Consider the following 17,206-nt stretch of genomic DNA (forward strand, 5'->3'; position numbering starts at 1 on the left):
CTAACAGTGACACAAACATGACGCACAAGTTTCATCAACTTTATTCCATCCAGTTAGTTTACACATGAAATCACTCCAGTGTACTGCAAAACGATCAAATACCATTATTACCATATTATATCTCTAAAAAATCTTGAATTAATGCAAAGTTTAATCTACTTCTTCCTCTTAAGTCTGGCTTTGGCTGCAGTGACACTTCATTGATTTGGTAGATTGAAGATAGTGAAATGTGAATTGTGTTGATTTAATCTGTTTAGCACACAAAAGAGGAATTAGTTCTGCAATCAAAGGTTAAGGGGGTAATAATCAGAAATAAATTCTATCAAAGGGAACATTTAATCTTTTTCTTTTCTTTCTCCAAAAGATTTACAGAAAAGTATCATGGTCAGGAAACTGAGCAGGTTCAAGTCCTAAAAATGTGCAGCATTTAAAATCTGTTACAACATTGTGCTTCTCTCGACTAAAAACACTGCAAACGGCTGTGACTGGAAAATGCTACATTCAGTTTACCTTTAACACTAGAATAACAAACTTCACACCAGCTGGGGAACAGCTCCAACTCCAGCGTCTCTCTGGAAACACTGACGAGCAAAAATAAAGTTACCCTTATTCTAATATGCAAGTCGATATTTACAGTACATTAAACATTTAACACCTTACAGAAATGACACACCATGATGAGCAAAAGATGCAATGAAATCAAATCAATGTCCACAAGCATTAATGAGGTCTTAAAATGTGTAAACATTAAATGGACCAAAAGATTTGAACACATTAAGTCTCTTCATGACTTAAGATCAAGGAAATCGGTCGAATATTCTCTTTGTATGAGTCAAGCCCACTCCAATGACAAATCATGCATGTTGCTGTTCCATCCCTCACTACCATCTATTGTGAAACCCAATTTGTATTTGGCACAAACTTTTTACACCGGCTGATAAACAGGGTATCCTTTTCATGACAGCCGAGTAATATCAAGTTCACATTTTACACCGACTGCAACCAAACATATCAGACACATTATCAATTTAATACTGCAGGGAAGGAACAGAACAAACGTTACAACATCAGACTGCACCTGCTTTATCAGCTCGACAGGAGACGGCTATGATGTAACCACAGGTAATAACTGAGGGTTACTTGAGCAGAGGGTGACACGTGATTCTTGATTTTAGTAAAAGAATTCCTTAAGGTCATCATGTAGAGATGAAAGTATTTCTGTATCCAAATGTTTTAGTGTTGAAGAATCCACAGAGCAGGTTGAGTTAAAAGAGACTCTTTACACCTTGCATTAACATCCACTGTGAGAGACAAGTGAACAGCCTTTTCCATAAATCGGTCTCACTGGCCACCCTCCATGTCTCTCAGTGGGTTTTACACAATTTAATCCGCTAGGATAAGTGGTACTTTTACAAAGCTGGAACTTCTATGTCTATTATTGCTGGTCCAAACCTTGCAAGAACATTTTAGCTTGATTTTAAACAATTTCAGTAATTTATGATCAGACACTCCAGATAGACCGCTTTACATTGCAGGAGGCATATTTCACATGCATACACAGTGTTTGGGAAAAGCAGAACCTAGACCTTTCAAAAAAAATCATTCCAGGCCAATCAGCACGACAACACACATGAAGTAGGCTAGTAGGCGTGTGCCACTGCCAGCGATAACCTGAGCTCAACAAACAGCAGATGTCATGTCAATACCAATTCTTTACTATCAGTAGAGCCAGTCAGTAAACCAAACTCTTACTGAAGCTGGTTAGGAGAAGAGCAAAAATGTATTTTCCACAAAGGAAAGCCTTCAGTGCAGTTTTAGCTTTTCTGTAATACAGAAATGTTGAACAGTTGCTTATAGGCTTAAAGTCGCTTGAACTAAACCACACCCCACCTCTTTCCTTACAAATGAAACTGATTTCTCGGACCGAACCAAACATCAGCTTGACGCTTTGCAAGACAGATCTGCTTGACGACAGTGATGAAATCTGGCCAATCCATCAGGGTTGCAAGGTTAAATAAAAATCTACTGAAAACTGACCAGTGAAATCTGAGATTGCTTTGTAGTTCAACAGAATCACTATGGCGTCAGGCAAAAACCTTGTATCTCAGCTTTTCACGTTTTTTTCCCCATAAATCAGTGTTACATTTGTCACTAAGTTCAAACGCATTTAAAAGCAATTTAACTGTCAAAAAGATTCAAACTTTGACCATTCAGAGCAAAGTGTAAATGCCCATACAAAGGTGATGTCTACTTCCTACCAGATCACCCAGAACGATATTAGTGCAAGGTGTAAGCCGCCTCTACATCTTATTTTTGTCAGTTGAATCCTTCTGTACATTATCCTTGTGTTAAACATTCTTGACAATGTTTTTGGCATTTTTCCCTCAATACTGAACTCCACATTGAACACAGACTTCAATTGTAAATACATGTACATTAATACTTAAAGACAATCTCACTTAAATCAAAAATATTTCACTTTTTGAGGGAATGATCAAACCTCTTAGAATTCTGTGTTCAGACGCTGAATACTATACCAGTCCTGTGTAAGGCATTTGTTGATTATTGATTTCAAAGTGTTTAAAATACTGTGATTAAAAGCTCCTGGATTAGGGCTTCGATAAATTATCTGAAATAATCTTTAATAACACTATTTTTCAACACCATTTAGCTCTCCTGAGTGTAGCCTTTGTGTGAGTAAATATACAGTGAAATTCATTTTTCTTTGAATTATGGTTAAAATCCCATGATGATGCATGCATGAGGAGTGGTTTGTTCATGCATGTTTGGCAAGCAGAATAAATATCATGTTAAATACTGGTAATTAAGACTTAAAATAGCACCGTGTTGGCTTGTCTTTGGCTGCCAACACTATAATCATCACATTTTAACAGGTAAATCCCTGGAGGAATAGTTTTCAGGTTTACGATTATAAGTTCAGAGGCCTAAAGGCTCTTAGTGTTTCTTATTTGGCAAAGGAATAAGATTTTGAGTATGTCTGAGTGAATACTTTTCATTGAAACAACACTGTTAGAAAGAACGTTAGTATAGATTTGGCAGAAAAATGTGCTGCAGAGGTCTTTGAGTATTCAATGGTCTCATTAAGATAAATTCAAAAGTAAATAAAGTGACTGCCAACTTCAGGTAGGAAGGTATGAAAACGGTTTGGCACCATGTGCAACAAGTCGCTATCTTAAAAAAAAATACGGCACATTAAAAAAAAGGCGCACTTAAATTAAACCAAGCATGGGCCAACAGATGTGAATCAGTCACGATAAATGTCCTATTTTTCTTCTGGCCCAGTCAGAGAACATCTTGTAGTGTAGTTTCAATAAAATCAACAATCACAGTGACAAAAAGCAAACATCGCAGTAGAGAACAGAGTGAGTGAGAGACGAGACCTCAGACCACCATCTGAACGTTGGAAATGAGGAGACACAAACTTAACTTTGGCACACTGAATGAGGATAACTGGCAGAGAGAGAGAGGACTGAGCCTGCAGCTGTGTTATGGCAGTGTTTGGATGAGGTGAGGGGCTGCACACTCATAGCCCTTTGTTGAAGTAGACCCTCTCCACTCCCGGGTGGTTGGCTCGGATCTTCTCCTGCAGCTCCGGCTCCAAGCGGCTGACTGACATGGAGCTGGTGGAGGATATGGAGTGGTTAATAGGTCAAACACATATACTGCAGCCAGGCGTATTATGCAACTTTTCAGGGCAACTCTGCACAGATTCAAAGCTAGCTTTTAATGTTTGACTCACCTCTTCTGAGGGAACAATGCACAGCACAGTGGAGTGGCAAACACCAGGCTGGAAAAGAAACAGTTATCTATTAAATAAACAGGCTTTCAGTCCAGAGTCTCCTGTTCTGACTACATGTGACTGTCTAAACAGATATCTAGCAGACTAGAGGGAGAGTAGATTAGATTTGTGATCACAGAATGCTCATTATTTCACTTACAGGTGGACAAATGTGGGGTTTTTGAGATGGCAGCCCATGTAGCAATATTTTTTAAATTTAATTCTAAGACTTTACAGGTTTAAAAACACATTACAGGGAGGGAGGCCTTGGACGATTGAAGCTCTGAGCACTACAAAGTTAAAAGACATAATTGCACATCAGTGGTTTGTGCTATGGCTCAACAAAAAAGGTCAGTTCTAAAGGGGGCTAAAGATTTGGACTGGTAGGTTTTTTTTTTTAATGTAATTTTGTTTCTGTGTGCAAAGTAAAATAATGTAAGCATCCAAAATAAAACTAGGGTGTTTGAAAGGTGTGTTTAAAATCCTTGCTCTGTTTAACAGCACTGAACATACGCTTTTTAAAAGTGAACATTTAATAGGGGGGCGAATGATATAACCCTCATCCATAAGAGCAAAGCTAAAAACTATCTGTAACATAGTCTCTTTTTTAATACGACAGACAATTCGGTCTGAAAAGTTTACATATTACAGATTTGAAAAGCATTCATATTAGTTCGTTATGGTCATACTAATGACAAAATTTGCTGAATTACATTATTTCAAAGATTTAAAATGTTGGGTAACTAAATCTTGCTTCAGTTTTCAACACCTGAGATTGCTGCTTGATTTGCTTGCAATTTCTAATGGACTCATTCTTTTTTCAATACTTTTTGACACAATCTATCAATACAGTTATACAGATGTTGTTCAAAATCCTCCAACCCCACTGGATTGCTGGCATAGCCAAGTGGTAATGCATGCTTTGCTTACAATATATTAGGAGCCATCAGACAGTTCTCTATGGAGTAAATTGTGATGGAAGATAACCTTTTTGCAAATCTACAGATGGCTCCTGGTGTTTATAACCCGTTGACAACATTTGTGATACAGGTGCAAGGTGTTTATTCTTAGCTTTGATACTACAAAATCAACATTGCAAATCAAGAATAATATGAGTATCTATTACATGCTTTGCGATGTAAAACTTAGCAGTGTTGCTATTCATCTTTGATTTTGTCACAGATATTTAAACACATCAATGTCCTGTTAGCCTGTCGGCAAATAACAATGCTCCAATTTCTTCTTCTAATGTTTTCTTGGTGGTAGCGACCAATCAGGGCCAGCCAAAGATCAACAAGAGACAAGACAGTTATCTGCCAGATTGGAGGGGTAAAAATAAAAAGCCCTTTATGGTCAAAATAATGAAAAGAGAAGATTTGTGCTCCTAAAATGGGATTCATGCGCCTTTTATGCACTGGAATAACACATGTGAACAAACTGTGATTTGGTTTTGAAGAGATCAATGACTAATAGTTTCTGTTGTGGGTTTGTTAGCAAATTATTTTTCCTCCTGATAGGAGGATGTGAATGCGAATGCAGATGTGAAAAAAACGCTTGTTCGTTGTTGAGCTGGTTGTGATATGCATAAAGTTCTATGAGATTCAATTTTTGTTTTGTTCTTTAACTTGGTCTTTCTAGTCATATAATCTTTGATACCTTCATCCGACATCTTTGCAGCACACGTATTCTGATAGTCTTGGCTACCCTTAAAAATGATCTGGTTGTACTTAAAAGGGTTGAGATTCTACAGGCATATTTGCATAAAAAATACAGATGGACCAATCAGCTAAAACTGCCTTGGAGTTCCAAGGGTTAAAACGTGTAATATTGAAAAGTATCAAAGTGCTGAAAATGTCGATAGCCATAGTGTGTGTGCACACGTGTGTGACATATCATTATGGCTGAACAAAGGAATGTGACACATGATATTCATTGGTTGTTCTGAGGTCAAAGGAGGCAAAGCTAGCCAAGAGACATCAGGGACACACTTGAGAGGATATGTAGATAAATCTGGACAGGAAAACAGGACAGGATGTGTTCTATTTTGTAAAAATTGTGATAAGACGAACAAGTCTTTTTACTAGTTCTACACTCAAGTACCGAGACACAGAAATCCAAACAAACCTGGCAAGACACTACAGTGGTTTAAAACTAACTAATCTTACCTGCACATTCCTCAGGAAAGTACTAAGTGACATTTTGATCCTTGATGTAATTAATTAGGTTGGAATTTCAAAGGAATTTCACATGGCTGTCTATCAGGTGGAGCATCTGTGACGACTCACCAGAATCCCACCAGGCTGACTTGAATAGGTGCACTCATCCATGGGAACTTCTGAAAAGAGCAGGCAGAAACACGAATGAGAGACACAAAAGCAGAGCTGAATCCCCTCACTGGAGCGGCCTCATGTCTGCGCTGCTTTTCTCTTCTGTGATGTGCGATTACTAAAAGAAAACCGAGTCATGACACAGTGTGGAACATCAAGTTCCAACCATTTCACTTTCACCTCTGTGGTATTTTATGGGAGTAAAGATGAAGAGGTTCCTGCAGCCTCTGTAGTGTAACAAAGAAACTTAATCAGAAACATGCCTACCTTCAGAAAGGCCTTCTTCTCCAAATGGTTCATTAAAAATGGAGGGATGGCTGGAAAGAAACAAAGACAAATCACAGCATAAACCATTTTCTACTAAAACTTAAGTAAAATAGAACAGGGTTTTTTCTAGAACAATGCCAAAAAAGGATTTTTATACCCATTCCTGGAGAAGCCATGAGGATTCTGGACACCACGACCTGAGAGATAGCTTGCTGTGCAGCTTTTGTCGACTCTCCTAACCTGTTATCATTCTCGTCTGTTACAGGGATGCCGTGTTTAAGTTCTCTGAAGGCAAGAGGCAAAGAAAATTCAATTAACTGGCCATTTCTTTACACCTACAAAGATGAAAAAAGCCATTTAAGTTTTGCTATTGAAATAATAATGTGCTTCAAGTTACCTTTGTCTCATCAGAGGGATGTTGATACAGTTAGCAGCAGCAACAGCAGCGAATGGGACGAACCGTCCAATCAGTGGAGAGATGTGCTACAACAGGAGAGAGGAGACATAAAAAGCCCATAAATTTAATCTTTACTCTGGTGCAAGTCTAAGGCTGTAATTCATGTTCTGTTTTTGTTTCTTTCTTTGTACAGCAAGATGAACAACATGCTGATACCAGAACACGACCCTGTAAATAGCATAGCTCCTCTATCACAGGAGACCATTTGTGCATGGCTAAGTTCACCCATTAACTTTATCAGAGGTCGATACATTAGGATGAGACATAAAATGGGGTTACATGAACTGATACCTTTGTTAGTGCATTTAGTCCAAGAGCCGTGGCAACTGCTCCTGTGGTGGCAGACACATAAGCCGTGCCGAGCTGGCTGTAAACAGGAGAGTCATGCATTACAACACGGTTACATGAAAAGGGTTAATTAGGGCTGGTATCACTCAGTGTATTTACATGCACAGTCATATTTAACTACAGTTATAGCTCTATTAGGCCATTTGTTTGGACTACTGTCTTTGCCCTAGTAAACATGCACAGAGAGTGAAGCGATTATTATTGATGAGAGTATTTCCTTCTCTGCCATGGTAGGCAGCAAGTATCTAATTTCAGCTATTTATTGTGGACCTTCTTCCTGTTGACCTTGCTAACAAGTGAGAAAGCAGCTAACCAATCATGTTAATTTTAACCTCAGCATTAGTCTTAAGTCTTCAGATTAAACTTTTCATCACTTTTAGAAACATTTAGTCATTTTCTAAATCTCCACAGTTTTAAGCCTGGTATACACTCCAATTGTGGACTGTCCCAGACGAATTATGACAATTAGTGGCAATATCTTTGGTTGTGGCTCTAAAACTGTGGTCCTACATCTCACTGTGAGTCAGGTTAGGGTTAAGGTGACCATCTCACAATGGTACTGCTGCCAAAAACCAAAATACCAACCAATAGGAATGCAGTTAGAAATGACGGAACGATGAATGCGACACTAGCCAACAAGTTAGCATTTGAATGGAGAAAATGCTAATCAGCAGAAGTTTGTGGGATTCCAACAAGGAGGAACATCTTAATCCCAGAAGTTTTTTTATGCATATGAATGCTGTGATTACAGCTTTGCTGTTGCATTGCTTCATTTTTTGCCACCTATGGCACTGGCAGTGTATAGGGATGAAGCACATCGGTGATGTTTACTTCTTGCATTCTGGCATACATCTTAGCCTGCGATTCAGCTGCATATAAATGTCATCGTTGAGTCTGCACACCACAAACTTGATGTTGTTTGAGATTCATGTCTTACAGTGTAGCATGCCAGAAATGTATAAGATTGCTAAAAATAAATAGTCTGTATGAGTCATTTATCTAGATTCACTTGACAACAACTCATTTTAGTACTGCATTAGTCCATAAAAGTCCTTACATTTTAGTCCAAATATTTATTTTCTTTAAAATAAATTAATTAGCCAAGTAGTAAAATTACTATAAATATAAAACATCCATATTAAATTACTATCAATACAATAAACAAATCATGATGATATTTTATTTTCCTTCACCAAATAGTTATTTTACAGAGTTGACCTTGAACTAATCAAAACGTAACATCTGCCTGCTTTATTTAGTTAAGTTTCAATCTGCTGGTTTAAACACCCATTTCAACCCTGGAATAATACTTTTAACTAATGATGATGAAGACAACTGTTCTGCAGCTGCAGCCAATGGTATAACTGAATGTTACTTCCATCAGCAGATGATGAACATTTTGAGTCATATTTTTAGTCCAGGAAAATTACACTGTTCTTCAGTTTGTTGGACATTGAAAACATCAAACATTTTTACAGCTTAGTACATTTTGTGCATACTCTTTGCTTTAAATGTTTTACTTTTGGTACAAATGTGATGAACCCTATCCCTCTAGCCAGTTTTAACATCTAAAGGTAGACGACAACAGGACTTCTGATATGCTTCACATTAATGCAGTTCACTTTGGGGTTAAAGGTTGTGAGGCATGTCCAGAACACCTGCTTTAGTCTGATCCAGTGGAGGTGTATGCATGCAAAAGACAATCTCCAACCACACAATCTAGGTGTGTTAGTTAGATTCCTGTTGGACTTGTATGCATTTCAAAAGTCCAGTTTTAGTCGAGCTAACACAACAATTTGACATCTTGTAGCTGCATGTGAAGACATATCTCTTACCTGACTGTGATCGGAGCATCACCACTCCTATTGGTATAATTCACTATTGCGTTGAAAGACTGATTGATCCACTGCCAGAACAACACAGCTGGAGTCGTCCTTAAGGATTAAAAACAGAGAAGTTAGTCAAGCAAACAATAAAACAGAGCTGATGGTGAAATGTGTGTTGTATTAGATTAGAAGAATAACTTTATTTGAACATTTGAATCACTAATGTCTAAAACTCTTACCTTTCTTTAAGGTCAGTCTTTGGTTTTACATAAAACATGCAGCAGAAATGATATTTAGGTTGCAGTAAAGATTGTTTTTGTAGAAATATTATCAGGAGCCAACCTTTGTTTAATCATCTAAACTAGATTTTCCTTGGCAAATTATACTTAGTAGTAGCAGCATATAAAGATCAACTTGTAATTTTAGAAAATAATAACGTTAAATAATCACAGCAATCAAATAAAAGTGCGGATGAAAAAAACTCAACACCCACTCAGTCTGTCTTTTACCCACACACAGGTGAACAGGGTGCTTTTGTTTTTTTAAGTGTTATCACTCATATCCGTCTAACCTTGATCTCTAGATATATATATAACTCAAAAATATGACATTAGTTTAGATAAAATGCATGCCTTCTGCAAGTACCTTTACATGTGTGCTTACAGCAGAACTGCATAGTGTTTACTTTATTAGAGTAAATACATTTGAATTAGACAGACATTGTAATCCCCGAGGCAAAAAGAGCACTGAGTCTAAGTTCTCATTCATCCAGCTCATGATTATCCTAAGCTTGATCCAAAGGGGAAACTGAACCTCAACCTAGCGCAGTTGCCACATTTGATCAAGCTTCAGGTGGCTTGAGAAATGGTGCAAAGAGACATATAGCCTAGAGTGACTTCATATAACATACAGGTACAACTAAAAAAAAAAGGAATATCATGCAAAAGGTTATTTTTCCCCATGATTAACCTCAAGAAGTTTAACTTTTATAAATTATAGATTCATCGCATACAACGTGAAATATTGCAAGATTTCATGAGCCTTCCTTCTCTTTTTCTGTTTCAGTTCAACCACAATCATGGGAAATACTGCTGATTTTGTCCAGAGGACAATAATTGTCACCCTTCATAAGGAGGGTAAGCCACAGAAGGTCACTGCTCCATGCCATGTTGCATAGATGCAGAAATGTATGCAAAAGGAGCCACAACCAATGCCAGAGTGCATAAATGATCATAATTCTCCAGAATGTCTACATTTCTGTATTATAAATCCTCTTTTGGATTGTTGTTTTGTAATATTCTAATATCAAGATAGTGGATTTTAGATTTTGTAAGTTGTAATCATCAACAATTAAACAGAAAACAGTCTTGAAACTTTGCAACTTTTAAAATCTACCAGCTTTAGTTACAAACTGAAATCCTGGACGTTCTTACTTGTAAAACGTCATCATGCAGCCAGTGATAGTCATGTTCATGGGAACCTGCGCCGACATGCGGCCGATCAGGATCATTTTCTCCCCCGTGTCAGGATGGAAAGCTGAGTCAAAAATATATTTGGCCCTCCACAGTTCATCTTCTGTCAAACCTGGGGAGACTATTCCTTGTCTAGGAGACAGTAAAGGGAACATTTAAAATTCATCTTGAGTTTACATCCTCTGCTGTAACTGCACCTTTATTTACCTGTAGTCAGTGATGACTTTGTGTGCATGATCTAGTTGTTCATTGGTGAGGAGGACGTTCCTCGGGTCTGTGACGGTGAAGAAATGTTTAGCCCGGCCTATGAATGTGCTCTGGTCCCACCGGGGCTCCTTAATGTTTATGGAAGTGGAGAGCTCTGCTGCCATATTTATCTGGAGAATAGAAATGTTACTGTTATCATACAAGGGATTTGGTAATTAGCACATACTTGATTAAGAGGAAATTCTCTCCCTGCGCTCTGTTACTGAACATACTGCACATGTATAGGGCTGAAATGCACAAACAGGATTTTGTGAATTAATGGAGAGATGTCAGAGTGAGGATCCTCACACAGAATTGCCCCAGCAGTTTGTAGGTTTGGCACATTACACAAGGACACTAAGGCAGTTAACTGGCACCTCTCCAGCCTCAGATTTGACATGGACTTGAACCAGTGACCCTACGGTTTCCAACCCAAGTCCTTACATACTAGGCTAGCCATCCACTAAATTATGATTCAAACATTAAAATCAAAACAAGAGCATTGCACAAAATTAAAGCACAAGTTGTTTTTTTCCTGCAATCAGTTAGGGGTTAATTATCCAGAATTACTGTGTTAATATAGGCTGATATTGTTGCAGGGCACTTCTTCTGCACCAACTCTGGGGCCTTGTCTAGTTTTATTTTGCAGACACAAGTCAGTGTAGGAGGACTTGTGAAAATAAAAGCCCCTGTCTGGATTGCCAGGGTTCTTATTCAGCATATTGTTGCCATAGTGATGGCTGACCTGACATGAGGGTTGTGAAGCACTAAATTGCAGAGCCCTATAATAAGAGCAAACCAACCCCCAAACTATGGCTGAAAACAGCTCCAGGGAAGAGGCAAAAACCTCTGCATGAGCAGCATGTGAGTAACTGAAACGTTAATTGTTTCTTTTATCAATGAACAGCAAATTGCATGAGAGTAACTTGAGCAATATCAGTTATGCAATATGCTGGTTCATTGTCACCATCACTGGTTAGTAATAAATGAGCTGTATCCATTGATATTTTCACAATCTACAAGCCAGATAAGAGAGAGGGTGAATAGTGCTCTATCAAAAACATCAGCTCTGTGGATGTGCATGCTCACTCTCCACTGTGTGTTGGTCCATGTAACCCAGTCTCATCTGGTTTTTAACTCTTTGTGTTACGCTCCACATCAACTGCAGGGTGACACTAAAGTGCAGCAAGTCAGTGCAGGAGTCTGCAGCTGCAGCATGATGAAACTCCACCTGAAATTGCACCAAAGATGGCTGCTGGATTGACATGAGTTCAGTGAAGTGTCTTGTGTCCTGGCGTGCTGTCCCTTTAAATTGAATTCAGCTCCATAGGGTGCTCACGAGATGACAACAAAAGTCTCCTTTGTGAGTTAATCCAATAAAACACTGCATACTTTTGAAAAGTGATTTACTGGCACATCCTGTTATGTATGTGACATTAATATTAGCTGGATTGATAATAAATGTGATACTAGAGGACTGAACTTTGGACTAACATGGCCTTTGATCTACAAACCCTGAGCTGCTTCTGCCCTCACTCTCAGCCAATCAACGGCAGCCTGCGTGGCTACACATTAACCTGCGATTCACAACATCTCCTTACAAAAAAAAACATGATACACACAGCATCGATTAACAGCTATTTCAATCCGTATTTACGTTATATCTGTTTTGTATAACACAGGAAAATGGTATTTCTGGCTGTGGTCGCATGGTAAACACGCTCTCTGACTGGATACGCTTAATTGTTCAGCCCGCCGTAGACCAGTCAAATCTGGACTGTAAACTGGAGGTGTTCTTGCATCTGCACAAAGCGGATTCACATTAACTAAACAGTGAATAAAACAAAAGAAATAGCATCAATTTTAAAAGGCCCAATTAAGCAGAGCATCTGCCCAGTGAGATAATTGTACAGCTGTGCGCTCCAGATTCAACTAGTATCAGCCTGCCACATCCACACATCCAGCGGGCTGCTCAGGCTGCCAACGCCGTGTAATGACACTTTCCCTGCAGCCCAATAAAACAAGAAAACAAGTGCATGCTAGCCTCCACCATGTCGACGTCTGGTTGGATCCATTTAAAAAAAAACACGGACAGGTTACTTACTGCACTGTGGGCTCCAGCGGTCCGCAAGAGGTATCCCTGAAAGGCTGCAGTCAGCTAATTTTACATGCAGCAGCGTCAGAGCAAACACAGGCACATACCCCAGTGACAGGAACCCCGGCGACAAAATAAAAGCCCTTCTCCAGAGCAGCAGTTCACACTGAAAACGACCGCGGATAAGTTTAAGCGTTACTTACCCTTTGAGAACCTGAGTAGAATGCATAGCATTTGTTCTTAGAAGAATAAACCTAAGTGAACCTTTGCGTGACAGAAGGTTTTATTTCACAACGAACTTTAAATAAGACTTTTATTTTTTGTAGTACATCCGTTAATGCTCCTATATTTTCTTTAACTTGATTCAAAGGTAGTAAATCATTAATAACTGGTAAAACTTTGGATTTCCATACACATACATTTTGTGTACACTCTTTTAATACTATAAGGGGCACTGATATCAAGAGTTTTGTTAAAAATAAAAGAAGCATTCTTTGGCTCATGCAAAATAAATATATAAAAGCATACAAAAATATAAACAAAACATAACAGTTAACAGCAAAATTATTTCACTTTAGTGGCTTGGCCCTTCCCTGTTTTCAAATTTATGATAAATCAATGCATTTAAATTAATAAAAACAACAAACATAGTAAGATTTACCAACTTCCTGCACACATTCACAGACTAGTAATTACTAGGATTTGGGCGTCCGTTTCCATCTAGTGGTGGTTGGCAAGAGGGAATTATGCCACAAACCATACCTAGAGGAAAATAAATGACCAAGCTCCTTGTCTTTATTTTGTATAGCTGTGACTGGAAAACAGCAAGTTGATATTACTATATTTTACAACCAACGTGATTGTACCAATATTGCCCATTTAAATGAATTACATTTAATCCCATAAGAGGCTGCAGAGCAGAAAGAGAGCTACTTACACCATAACAGGGTATAAAAAAACTTAGTCTGTCAGTGCTGTGTGATAAAAACCAAATACAAAAGTGCAGATAGAACAGATTATCTCTGAAGTCTACCTCTATAATATATATGCACAAATTAAACGGTTGCACTTCGGTTACAAAAAGAAAATAGTTCACATAAAAGTACTGCAACCTTTGAGTAGAGGCCATGCCAAGTGAAAGATGCAGACAGATACTGTACATGGAAACACACTCTGGTTGTTATCAACACCCTCACAGAAAAGATTTTGCCATTATTTTGAGCATTAGTTCATTCATGTTTCCTGACAAACCAGCAGGTATTGTGACGGTACAGTTCATTGTAGCAATCATTATAGCAATAAAAACATCATGCACAGAGAGGAAAGGTTGAAAGAATAGTGGTCTTTAGCTAGATGAGATCGTTTCCATTTCATTGTGATTATGGCACACTTTTTTGGTCCATAAGGTTATGAATGACTCTTTTTTTAAGGTTCAGCCTTTAATGCCATCATCCTGTGATCTTTACAGGAAATAGTCCGGTGTACGCCGTGTAACATGCGGCTCTCCTCTGCGTGGTGCAGGATCGAACTGTAGGCTAGAACAGGAGAAATGCAGAATTCAACACACATTCTGATATTTTTTAAGTCAGAAAAGAAAACAAAAATATAAGCATGTAAACAACAAAAAATCTTTACTTACAAAGAGTATTTCAATGTATCATCAAGTTCCATGATTGCTGCTTGGTTTCCACAACGATAACAATAGTTTGGTGCGCTGAAGATCGTCACTACATTGCGGTCATGGCACCAATTATAACCCTGGGTTAAGAGAATACTTTCTTATTATCAATACAGCTTGTTATATTCTAGCTGCAGTGTCCCTGAGGGAAAAAAATAGAAATACTATCAGAATTAACATCGTCATTGTACCTCCATCACCAGCTGGTGGGCTCTTGAAACCAAAGTTAGGCCATTTGCATGGTTGAAAGTCTCTGAAATGTCTTGCCCAAAGGTGTAACCAGCACCACGGGGGGATATTCCCCAGCCACCACGATCATCTGGGTCTGACCATAACAAGTCACACATTGGACCCTGGAATGAGTAAAAAAAAAAAGAAACACCTCAGAACACTGTAGTCTACTGTACAAGTAGAGTAAATCAGTTCAATGTGTAAAACTGTGGTTTTGCACAGCAAAAAATTAACTTCTTTAGAATTTAAAGTTATCACCATGTATTATCAACCTGCTGCTTTGTCTCTTAGTTATCATTTTAAAAAGCAATGAGGAATAAGAAAAACACAGTGTCCTAATATTTTAAACGTCTATTTCTTTCTTCAAACATTCCTTGAATTTCTATTACTTTAAGTTACTACAAATTGTTTTGCTATTTTTTGGTAACTGAAAACTCCAGACAGATATCAGTGTTAAGAGAATGTATAGCAGCAATAACACTGTTGGGGCATCCTTGCAGCTCCATCCACAATGTTCTCCTAAACATAAACGTTTTAACCTACATATGCTATTACAGCAAATAAGAAAATAATAAACCATCCTCAAAGAAAAGTTCCTCTACTGTCTGCAGGATTTACCTCATGAGGAACCTCTTGCAGGCGATCCAGCGCTCTGATGTGTTCCAGTGTGTCTATTGAAGGGGACAATCCTCCATGGAGGCAGAAAATCTTGCAGACAAAAAAAAAATTAATGAATGACATATGCTTTGCAACATATGCACATATTTAACCCCAGAAAACCATACCTGGTTATCTACCAGTGCAGTTAGAGGCAGATAGTCAAACAGATCTGTGAAGTATTTCCAAACATTGGCATTTCCATATTTCCTTAAGCACTCGTCGTAGAAGCCGTACACTTGTGTGATCTGTCTGCTTTCATGGTTCCCTCTGAGGATCGTGATTCTTTCACGGAACCGTACCTACAAAGAAAAATGTGTTCATTAACCAAAGTAACATCCTTTCTATATAACTCCACAGTCCCTCCAATAATGTTGCTAACCATATCAAAGAATATGTGGGGCTTGTTTTTACCTTAAGAGAGACCAGCAGTGTAACTGTCTCCACAGAATAGTAGCCTCTGTCAACATAGTCTCCCATGAAGAGGTAATTAGTGTCTGGAGACTTCCCCCCAATCTTAAACAGCTCCATAAGGTCATGAAACTGACCATGGACATCTCCGCAGACTGTTACCGGACATCTCACTTCCTGCACATTGGACTCCTTGGTGAGGATCTCCTTAGCCTTAGGAGAGAGAGCAAAAATGAAGCTAATTAAAATGCGAAACAGAGCATGGTGCAATGTAGGGAACCAAGAAGGTCATTTTTAAGAAACATGAAATCACTGACAGCGCAGAATGTTCATTTTAAGTTAGCCTCTGAAGACTACAGCACAGTATTGTCTCAGACAGAAGAAAATATTAATCTGCAGTCTGCTATGGTTGTATCAGTGCTCTACAGTATAGAGGCACCGGGAGTGGGCGTAGCTAGGGAAAACATATTTGCGGGCATGTCCCTCCATCTTCTAAGCGAGTGCTGCTTTTCTGAAACATAATGCAGCTGAAGCCAGACGGTGCACTCCAAAGCAAGGGAACATTATTTGTGTGGTCCTGGCAATATTTCAACTATCAGTACAGAAGGTGTAAAAGCTAACGGTCCGCTAGCATGAGGAAAAGCTAATGACTGATAGCTGCGCTGCCTTCCTGCGCAAACCTTACCTTTTCACACAGGACTTTAACCTGATTCTCTGTAAGCTGTCTGCACTCATTGAGTTGTTCAATCCATCCGTCCAGCTCCTTGGTAAAAGACTTGTCGTCCATGCCTGGTTTGCCGTCAGCTAATAAGCCGAACAGCTTTAAAATTCGTCGGGAAAACCTCTCGCTATTTTGTTCGTTTTGGTGGCCCGGCTACGCTACGTCCTTAGCAAGCTCCCTGGTCATTCGCTGCGTATGTGTATGTGTGTGCACGCGCGCATCTGTGTGCGCTACGTGAAAACAAATGCGTCAGCTGCCGTGCGTCCCTGCAGTTTAGTTAGTGGGGACAAAAATCTTAAGTTCACATGGCACAGAAAGGATGTACCTTTCCTTTTGGAACAAGGGCTTCTGGAGTGGCGAAGAAAAGACTGTCTCAGATAAATACCAGAACCAGTCCAGTCGGCTCTAGTTCAAAACAAGACAGAGCAAAAATAATATTGACGTCATTGCATCTCTCATGGACCCTTCAAGAGGTGAATAAAATGCCTCTTAAAATGTTTTAATGTGTCTGAAATTACATCTTTGTTTACTCTAAACGCTGACTTGGCTTGCTAAATGTATATTTTCCGAAGGCTGTTTAAAAAAGAAGTGTAAAATGTATGGAAGTCCAACCTCGCCAATATGGTAATCAAAAGGACCAGATCAGGACTGACTGCTTTTTAGACTGTGAC

General features: G+C 38.8%; 2 protein-coding genes across 2 annotated transcripts; both read right to left on the bottom strand.

Moving 5' to 3' along the window:
- Positions 1 to 97: 97 nt before the first annotated feature.
- Positions 98 to 12,887, bottom strand: sfxn1 (sideroflexin 1). The gene is made up of 11 exons (XM_041797116.1): positions 12,847 to 12,887; positions 10,704 to 10,873; positions 10,458 to 10,628; positions 9,034 to 9,132; positions 7,142 to 7,217; positions 6,791 to 6,876; positions 6,551 to 6,678; positions 6,394 to 6,443; positions 6,085 to 6,134; positions 3,761 to 3,808; positions 98 to 3,641 (listed from the first exon to the last, which is right to left on the bottom strand). The coding sequence occupies exons 2-11, from the start codon at positions 10,865 to 10,867 to the stop codon at positions 3,545 to 3,547; spliced, it is 969 nt and encodes a 322-aa protein (XP_041653050.1). The 5' UTR covers positions 10,868 to 10,873; positions 12,847 to 12,887; the 3' UTR covers positions 98 to 3,544.
- A 224-nt stretch (positions 12,888 to 13,111) lies between these two features.
- Positions 13,112 to 16,737, bottom strand: LOC121516574 (serine/threonine-protein phosphatase 2A catalytic subunit alpha isoform-like). Its single transcript, XM_041797925.1, has 7 exons — positions 16,500 to 16,737; positions 15,818 to 16,027; positions 15,532 to 15,705; positions 15,365 to 15,454; positions 14,707 to 14,868; positions 14,477 to 14,595; positions 13,112 to 14,372 (listed from the first exon to the last, which is right to left on the bottom strand). Exons 1-7 carry the CDS (start codon positions 16,599 to 16,601, stop codon positions 14,300 to 14,302), a joined length of 930 nt encoding a protein of 309 aa, XP_041653859.1. The 5' UTR covers positions 16,602 to 16,737; the 3' UTR covers positions 13,112 to 14,299.
- Between the last annotated feature and the right edge of the window lie 469 nt (positions 16,738 to 17,206).

Source organism: Cheilinus undulatus, linkage group 10 (assembly GCF_018320785.1).
Source record: "Cheilinus undulatus linkage group 10, ASM1832078v1, whole genome shotgun sequence".
NCBI lineage: Eukaryota > Metazoa > Chordata > Actinopteri > Labriformes > Labridae > Cheilinus > Cheilinus undulatus.